Consider the following 9,920-nt stretch of genomic DNA (forward strand, 5'->3'; position numbering starts at 1 on the left):
AGAGATTACAGCTTGTGTTGCTCTTACGTCCTACAGATGGCGCTGTTTTTCAAAAAAAGCATGTTTTTCCCTATCACAGTTGAGGCATGTATATAGTAGGTATGTAAAAACACTCGCCTATTCGAATGCAATGTTGTGTCAAAATTTCAAAGCAATCAATAAAGAGGTTTCGAAGATTTCCCTCATATGAAAAACACCCGAAAAACACTGCTTTTCAAAAAAAGCATGTTTTTTCCTGTCACAGATGTGACATCTATATAGTATGTATATAAAAACCCGCTCGGATGCGAAGGGAACGTTGTGTGAAAATTTCAAGGCAATCGGTGAAGAACTCTTGGAGATAAGCGATTTTGAACAAACGAACATTTCCATTTTTATTTATATAGATGTGTGTATATAGTGTAATAACACCACAAACAGTATACTGTACTTGAAGGAGAAATGTTAGTGTGTCTGGCATTGAACCACTGAGAGAGGGAGGGGAACATCAGTTGTGTGGTGCCACTTGTTACTGTCTGCCATCACCAAACAAGCTTAGTGGCTCGCTATGGTAACACCCTTGGGAAAGAGTGATCATGTCATGTTAGACATTAAATATGCCTTAAGATATCACCTAGAAGAAAATGGGGACATTGAAAAAGTCGATAAACTTGATTTCAAGAGAGGACACTATGGAGAACTTAAAAAAAAATGTTAATGAGTGTAATTGGACAGACTTGTTGCTAGCCAGGTTAAGTAAATGAGATGTATGCCAAATTTTGCAAAATATAGGATGAAGGCACACAAACATTCATACCTAAACAGAGATGCAGGGGCCAGAAAACAGGATTGGTTCAACAGAAATTGCGAGAGGGCCAAAGACCAAAAGACATAAAAATGGAATCAATATAGGAAGAGGCCTAACCCTCAAATATACCAGTGAAACAAAGGTACAAGAAACAATTACACAGCAACTACAAGGAGAGAAGCAGAAAGAAATTTTGAAAAAGGGATAGAGGACAAATGAAAAACATAACTAGGCCTATTCTACAAATTCATAAAAAACAAATTGCAGGTAAAGGATAATATCCAGAGGTTGAAAATGGGAAACAGATTCACGGAAAATGATAAGGAAATGTGTGAAACATTAAACGAAAAGTTCCAAAGTGTGTTTATACAAAATGAAATCTTCAGAGAACCAGACATAAATAAGACTTCCAGAGAACATAAAGCATATAGAGTTGTCTAGAGACCAAGTGTAAAATATTCTCAAGGAGCTAAGTAAGAACAAAGCAGTTGGCCCAGATGGAGTTTCACCATGGGGTTCTGAGAGAATGTGCATCTGAGCTCAACATTCCACTTCACCTGATTTTCAGGCATCCCTGTGTACAGGAATCGTAGCAGATGCGTGGAAAAAGGCCAACATAGTTCCAATCTACAAAAGTGGCGGCAGGGAACACCCCCTCAATTATAGACCCGTATCGTTGACAAGTGTAATAGTCAAAACACCTGGAGACAAACGATATAAAATCAGACCGCCAGTATGGTTTTCAGTCTGGAAGATCCTGTGTAACAAATTTACTCAGTTTCTATGATCGAGCCACAGAGATTTTACAGGAAAGAGATGGTTGAGTTGACTGCATCTATCTGGACCTAAAAAAAGGCTTTCGGCATAGTTCCACATAAGAAGTTGTTCTGGAAACTGGAACACATTGGAGGGGTGACAGGTAAGCTGCTAACATGGATGAAAAAAAATTTGATAGAAAAATGAGGGCAGTAATAAGAAGAAGTGCATCGGACTGGAGAAATGTCACAAGCGGAGTACCACAGGGTTCAGTTCATGCACCGGTAATGTTCATTGTCTACATTAACGCTCTACCAGATGGAATACAGAATTATATGAACATGTTTGCTGATGATGCTAAGATAATAGGGAAGAAAAGTAACTTAGACGAGTGTCATATCCTTCATGAAGACCTGGACAGAATAAGTATATGGAGCACCGCTTGGCAAATGGAATTTAATGTAAATAAATGACATGTTATGGAATGTGGAATAGGAGAACATAGACCCCCCCCCACACAACTTATAAATTATGTGAGAAATCTTTAAAGAAGTCTGATAAAGAAAGAAATCCAGGGGTACTTCTAGATACAAACTATCACCTGAGGATCACATTAAGAATATTGTGCGAGGGGCCTATGCTACACTTTCTAACTTCAGAATTGCTTTTAAATACATAGATGGTGAAATATTAAAGAAATTGTTCACAACTTGTTAGACCAAAGCTGGAATATACAGCAATTGTATGGTGCCCATATCTTAAGAAGCACATCAACAAACTGGAAAACATGCAAAGACATGGCACTAAGTGGCTCCCAGAACTGAAGGACAAGAACTATGAGGAGAGGGTTAGAGGCATTAAATATGCCAAAACTAGAGGACAGAAGGAGAAGAGGTGATATGATCACTACGTACAAAATAATAACAGGAATTGATAAAATTGATAGGGAAGATTTCCCGAGACCTGGAACCTCAATAACAAGAGGTCATAGATTTAAACTAACTGAACACAGATGCCGAAGAAATATAAGAAAATTTACTTTTGCAAACTTAGTGGTAGACGGTTGGAACAAGTTAGGCAAAATGGTGGTGGAGATCAGGACCGTCAGTAGTTTCAAAGCGTTATATGACAAAGAGTGCTGGGAAGAGGGGACACCACGAGCATAGCTCTTATCCTTTAACTACACTAAGGCAATTATACTTAGATAATTACAAATGTAGATACTTATATATAACATATATATATTGTGTAATAACAGCAAAAGGAGTGTTGGGAGAAGCCATTTTGGTGAGGGAGGTGGCGTCACCTTCCTGACTTGTCATGCTGTGTAAGGGTGGCCACTATGCTCTTTGTGCACTATGCCAGCTTAGATGAACGCGTGAGGAGTTTTTGAGTGAGTGAGTGACGAGTGGCTGGTATGTGGTGGCCACTTCTCGTGGCTTTTTGACTCACCATATCAACTTTGTGGTTCATTACGGTGAACAAAACATGCAGATACTTATATATAACCTGTGTGTATATAGTGTAATAACTGCAAAAGTATTTGTTCATTGTTTTATGAACATAATAATTGAATCAATAATATGCACACCATAATTTTGAATGCAGCAATGATTCACACATTTTATTATATAAATATATCACACTACACACTATTGAATAATATTACTGCAAAAAAACTAAGAAAAAATCAGAGACATTGAAATAATTAGGTAATATCATCTTTGTGGCAACTTCCACCTGACAGCTGGGGCGAAGCAGACCGCCTCCGACACTTGCTTTGTCAACACCTCTTTTTTTTGCCAGACTTTCCCCCCACCCTACTGCGGCCAAAATATGCCACTTACAATTTTTTTTATTATTTTTCCCGTGCTCAGGTAACACAAATGAACACTTTTTTAAGACAAAATAATTTTGTTATTTTTGTTGTTGTGCCTGTGGGTGTTGTAAGCCAAATAGCCCAAAGCAGCTTAGGGGTTAAAGAATGCATGGAATAAAATTCTGAGTCCAGTACCTGGTTAGAATGAAGATGACTGTGCTTTTGAGGGCTTTGATAATGCAATTTTTGAGACATTCATAGATGCAAGTGAGGAAGATTTACAACTTTCTGATGAGAATGAGTGGTTAGATAATGATACTGATGATCCAGGTTATAGTGAATTAACTGATGATTAGATTATCCAGTCTGTTACTGGTAATAATGATGAGGATGTGGAAGAGAAAGATGATAGTGCATTACCTATTCCATATGCTGCATCATTGCAAAAGGTTAATGATCTGCTCGATTTGGTTGCTGTAACTGATAATGAAGAGCTGACAGATTATTACCTGCACCTAAAGGACATGAAAGATATTATAATGAAGCTCACAACAAAGAAACAAACTAAGATTCAAAAGTTTTTGGTACGGTTTCACAGTAGGCCTACAGGACCAGCACCCAGCACTAGCAAGGACTCACGATCCGAGGATGCCCAGGCAACTGGACCAGCACTCAGCACTAGCAAGGACTCACCTTCTGAGGATGTCCAGGCAACTGGACCAGCACCCAGCACTAGCAAGGACTCACGATCCGAGGATGCCCAGGCAACTGGACCAGCACCCAGCACTAGTAAGGACTCACCTTCTGAGGATGTCCAGGCAACTGGACCAGCACCCAGCACTAGCAAGGACACACCTTCTGAGGATGCCCAGGCAACTGGACCAGCACCCAGCACTAGCAAGGACTCACCTTCTGAGGATGCCCAGGCAACTGGACCAGCACCCAGCACTAGCAAGGACTCACCTTCCAAGGATGCCCAGGCAACTGGACCAGCACCCAGCACTAGACATAACTTACCTGGGAGTGCCAATTGAGCTGTACAGCACAGTTCTAATGACATTAAATGCACAAAGTATAGTTTAAGTAATATACGTGTACTGCAGTAGTGTGATTCTTGTGGTCCGTACTTTATGTACAGACTGTAGTGTATAATGTATATTTGTTAGAAAAGTTACTGTTCTTTAAACACTTATATTCATATCATATGTGTGGCACTCAGGATATTGAGGCTAACAAAGTTTGCACTACACAACTCAACTGGTAAGGACACACCTTACCAGCACTCATTGCAATACAAATTCTTTGTTATTTAAATTTTTCATAAGGCAAATGTGTACTGGCATATGTATTAACCCTTAAAGTGCGCATCACTTCATATGAAGTGTAAATCGTTTTACCAGTCAACTGCGCTTCACTTCATATGAAGTGTATGGGTACCGTGCACGATTTGAATGGCCCGCGGTGTAGCTGGGGGTCCCATACGCTGCCCAGGGGCTCTAGTAAACAGCGGCCATTTTGAAAAAAATTCCCGCTCACGATCCGAAGGCATGGGAGGCCTCAGTTTAGCGAGAGTCACCATGGCGAGCGCACGGTCAAACGCCTCACGGGCACGCACCACTCAGTCCCTCACCCCAGAGCAAATAGCCCACAAATTATTCTCTGAAGGTGAAGAAAGTGTGTTTGACGATTCAGACAACGATGAGGATTATACACAGTTGTCGGGTGATAGTAGCAGCAGCAGTGAAAGTGAGAATGACCGCCATGCCATGGCGAGGCCTATACGCTCTCCCATGCCTCCTCGCCCATTTTCTACCCCAATTCTACCACGACCTCACAGTTCCTGTGAATATTTTCTGTTTGAGGGTGACGAGTCAGAGGGAGGCGACTCCTTTTCTGGGTTTAGTGACTCAGATCAAAGTTTTATTGAGCCTGTGGCTGGTACCAGTGGTGTAACTGGGCGAGAAATTGTCGCGTCAGCAGCATCTCGCCCGGCCAAGCGCCACCGCATGGCACCACATGAGGGACCAAGACCCTCGTGTTCACGTGCATCCACCTCACGTGCATCCACCTCACGTGCACGTAGCTGCCGTGCTTCTCGCAGACGGTATTCAGCTCCTGGTCACCGGTATGCATCGCTTCCTCGCCGTCTTTCCTCTGCATCTCGCAGGACGCCTGGTGTACTTGAGTGGAGTGATGGTGACGATTTTATTCCTAATATTCCTCACTTTGACGATAAAGATGTAGGGATTACAAACCTTTTCCCTAATCAAGGTGAGGACATGGCTGAGATGGAATATTTTACAGCATTCTATGATGAACCACTCATGGAATACATTGTACACCAAACAAACCTGCATGCTGCTTACCTGATTGAGAGGGAAATCACAGAATTTTCACGACTGCAGCGTTGGAAAAATACCACAGTGGCGGAAATGTATGTGTTTTTGGCACTCTGTTTGTTGATGAAGCACTGTCACAAACATGCAATAAATGACTATTGGAGCAAGGACAAGACAATACCAACACCTTTATTCGGGAAATATATGTCACGAGACAGGTTTCAAATACTCCTCAGGTGTCTACATTTTGGAAGTGTTCAGGACCGAACACCTGATGATAGACTGTGGCGAGTGAGGCACTACATGAACGATGTTATTGGAAAATTCAGAGATTTTTACGTTCCAGCACAGAAGCTGGTGGTTGATGAATCTCTCATACTTTTCAAGGGACGTGTTCCATTCAAACAGTACATTCCCTCAAAATGAAACCGATTTGGCCCGAAATTTTTTGTTCTTTGTGATTGTGAGACAGGATACGTGTTACACATGATTCTGTACTCGGCTAGTGATGTAGACATTCCCGGTAACGACGAACATGGATTCTCGGAGAGTGTAGTGAAGACCATCATGGCTCCGTGGATGAACAAGGGACACATTTTATACACAGATAATTACTATACAAGTCCCTTGCTAGCTCGGTTCTTGCTAGAAAATAGAACCGGATTGGTTGGTACAGTAAAGCCACAATGAAGGGAAATGCCTGTGTTTGACAACGACATTGCAGTTGGCGAGTGTCAGAGAAGGAAAAGTGATAACATTCTGTCAGTTCGGTGGAAAGACAAAAGAGAGGTGAACTTGTTGACAACAATTCATGATGGAACAATGGTGAACAGTGGGAAAGTGAGCCATAAAACAAACGCACCACTATATAAGCCAGACTGTGTTTTAGACTATAATATCAACATGCGGTTGATTGATAAATCAGACATGATGATTGGCACTGCAGAGTGTGTGCGGAAGACATGTAGGTGGACGAAAAAAGTGTTCTTCCATCTTGTGGACATGAGCATGCTGAACTGTTTCAACATGTACCTTGTGAGAACTGGACGTAAGCCCACTTTCCGTGACTTTGTATTTGATGCTGCAATACAGTTATTAGGAAAGTTTGCAAAAGATGTCCCAGGTATTCAGCGGCCCATCATAAACCCACTGTTGCAGCATGCTGGTACTCCACGCCTCGCTCACACTGAAGGCTTCCTAGCACACAAACTTAAGTATTTGCCACCTGGTGTGAAGCGTGCAATAGCCCAACGTGATTGCTTGGTGTGTAAAACAACGACACGTAGAGACAAGAAACGGAAGCTTGTGCAAACATGGTGTGAAACGTGTGGTATCCCATTATGTGCTGTCGACTGCTTCAATGACTACCACAGTCTAGAAATCTTCTAAGTGTGCTTCAAAGTGTGTATTGCGTGTGCGAGTGTGTAAATATGTAAACATATAAGCAGATAGCGTGTGCGTGTGTGTAAATATATACAAATATAAGCAGAACATACAATATAATAGACTGTAATGACATATTATATTGCCGTAATTGAAAACATTTGTGTGCGCCTGTGTATACTCAAATATGCAACAATTATTGATACAAAATATGTTCAAACAGTATTTGAAACACAATTAGTGAAAAAAAATTAGATAAAATGCGTTTAGACATTGTAAATAAATAGCGCGAAAATATATTTGTGGCAACTCTGGCTGTTTGAGGACCGCGCGCAACACCTCCCGGGCGTGTACTGCATGAGCGAACATGCAGATTGTGACGTCATCACCGAGCTTCTCGGCTCTATTGCAACAAAAGCAAGTACAATAGATTTTTTTTTTATTTTTCCCGTGATCAGTGAACAGAACTTAACAGATTAGCAAAAAAAAAAAAAAAAATTTTTTTTTTTCAAAATGACATGCGCCTGTGCGGATGGCAGGATATTAGACCCCGAGCATGTTAAGGGTTAATGTGATTGTATTTTTTGGGGGGAAGGGGGTTGCTGGAGCTGGACGGATGGAATGAATTCCACACTGGAACGAATTGGCCATGCCTCATATAGTTCGTTCAAGCGAGGACACTGTATTACTCATTTAATTTCTACATTTACTGTCTACATTTAATGTCATCTAATTTCATGCATTTCTTTGATAAAGTGTTTACTCGTGTCCTTTATGATCTTGGTTATTTGTAAGTGTTGGTCCCATTAACCTTAAATTATAGTATGTTACTCTACGTTCTGATATGTTCCAAAAAAATGTTATGAGGAGCAGTTCACTTACTTTTCTGAATTAGACCTTGTATTTCCATCCTGTAATTAATGTAAATAAACTACTGTACTGTTGCTAGAACTACTGACTCCATAATGTAATAGTCTATGCTTGTCATCTGTAAGTATCACCTTTGCATTAATTTTTAATTTTCCTTGAACACTCATTTTGTTAACTTACTTCTCTAATAGTATTAAGTGTTTTACCCTGTCACAACATTGATTAAAAAATTTCTATATTATTAATTTTGCCCGAAAGGCTTTGCATAATAGTGGCTTCATTAGTATGTGTAACTCCTGTCCCTTCAATTGAACAATACTCTTATGTTCTTAGTACACACAATCTTTTGAATAAATAATAATATTATTATTATTATTTACACAGAAAATCACACTAACATGATATATGTACACTACATCAATGAGAAAATTCACTCGAGCAGTGAGGCAATGCGAACCTGCAATGTTTGCGTTACCTCACAGCCTCAGTGGAATGTTCATTGATGTATATCACCTTAGTGTGATTTTCTGTGTATCTGAAGTTGGGCATAGGGTTTTCAACTACAATACTTTACCCCTTTACCCGAGTGCTTAGGGGTCTTACGTAAAACTTGGACTGGCTTCAGGACTTCCTGTGATTTCAGGATATCACAGACTTCCTGTGATATCAGTAGAAATCTGATTGTAAGACTTAGGAAGTCAGTGGTGGTACAGTGGTAGAGTATGCAGCTGGCAATGCCTTGGTCATGGGTTTGCAACACCATACAGTCCCAGTGGATTTTCTCATTATTATTATTATTATAATAACAATTATCATTATTCGATAGGACAATGTCCACACCCCTAACAATGCCAGGCATATAATTTACCCCAACAATTCCATTGGCCTACGTCCACACCCCAACAATTCCATAGGCCTATTTCCACACCTCAACAATTACATGTTGAGGTGTAAGACAATGGTGGAGCAGAAAGTACTCAAGTACTTACGGAGGACGATGAGAGTGCGAGGAACAAGGTGGTCAGGTGGAGCCAGTGACGCATTCCTTCAACAGTTTTGTCTCTCCCTCGTGGTATATCCTCAATGTCTTCAGTGGTGTGGCCTCACCACACACTTACACTGCCATAAGTGTCCTGAGAGTACTGTGGGAGGGACAATTTGGCGGGTATTGTGGACACAGGTCTTTAAGACAGGCGAACTTCACGAGTCGTGGAGACGTCGCATAGCAACCTTTGTTGTGATGACGTCACTCGCTCGCTCGCTTACCCGCCACGGTGCTCTTCCCAGTTTCTTTGGTTACTGATTTGTTTTTCGACATATAATTTAGCTGAAATTACCTAAAAGCTATTAATACTAGTGACTTTGACGAGGACAGGAAGCTGGCGGCTTCTCAAAAGTCCTTCCCGTTTGCCCGAATGATCTTTTCTATCTATTTTAAAACCCAGTAGAGTTTTGGCGTTTACCTTATCTACTCCTTGGCTGGTAGGCTGTTCCACGGGTTTACAACCATACGGGTGAAAGAGCCTCTCCTGTTTTCTGTCCTACATTGTGGCTTGTTGAGCTTGAACCCGTTGCTCCTCGTTCGTGTTACATCTGACCTTGTGAAGAAAGTGTCCGGATCAACATCGTCCAAATTAGTTAGTATTTTAAGTGTTTCGATGAGCTCCGCCCTGTCTGTCATGCCTGATTTGCAGTGTTTGGCCAGTGGCCCTCAACCCTTCCTGATACGAGAGATGACTAAGCTCTGGTATGATTTTTGTTGCCCGGTGTTGCATCTTCTCCAGAGCAGCTATGTCTTTCTGAAGATAAGGTCTCAATGCCTGTATGCAATAATCCAGGTGGGGGCGCACCAGAGACTTATACAATTGAAGGACTACTTTAGTTTACTTGAAGGTAAAGGCCCGCTTAATTATTCCCAAGATTTGGTTCGCTTTTTTTACTGCCGCTCCCACTTGTTGTGCAACTT

At 41.1% G+C, this 9,920-nt stretch overlaps 1 protein-coding gene across 2 annotated transcripts in view; it reads right to left on the reverse strand.

Annotated features, from left to right (window-relative positions):
- The window catches only part of LOC138372107 (uncharacterized), an 88,237-nt gene extending 78,970 nt beyond the window's left edge, over positions 1–9,267 (reverse strand). Inside the window, exon 1 of one of the 2 annotated variants that reach the window (XM_069337395.1) lies at positions 8,944–9,267. In XM_069337395.1, coding sequence (XP_069193496.1) covers positions 8,944–8,997 — 54 coding nt within the window. In that variant the 5' untranslated portion in view covers positions 8,998–9,267. The remainder of the gene's footprint in view (positions 1–8,943) is intronic. The other variant, XM_069337396.1, reaches the window with a different exon arrangement.
- Between the last annotated feature and the right edge of the window lie 653 nt (positions 9,268–9,920).

The sequence above is a fragment of the Procambarus clarkii genome, chromosome 37 (genome assembly GCF_040958095.1).
Source record: "Procambarus clarkii isolate CNS0578487 chromosome 37, FALCON_Pclarkii_2.0, whole genome shotgun sequence".
Classification (NCBI taxonomy): domain Eukaryota; kingdom Metazoa; phylum Arthropoda; class Malacostraca; order Decapoda; family Cambaridae; genus Procambarus; species Procambarus clarkii.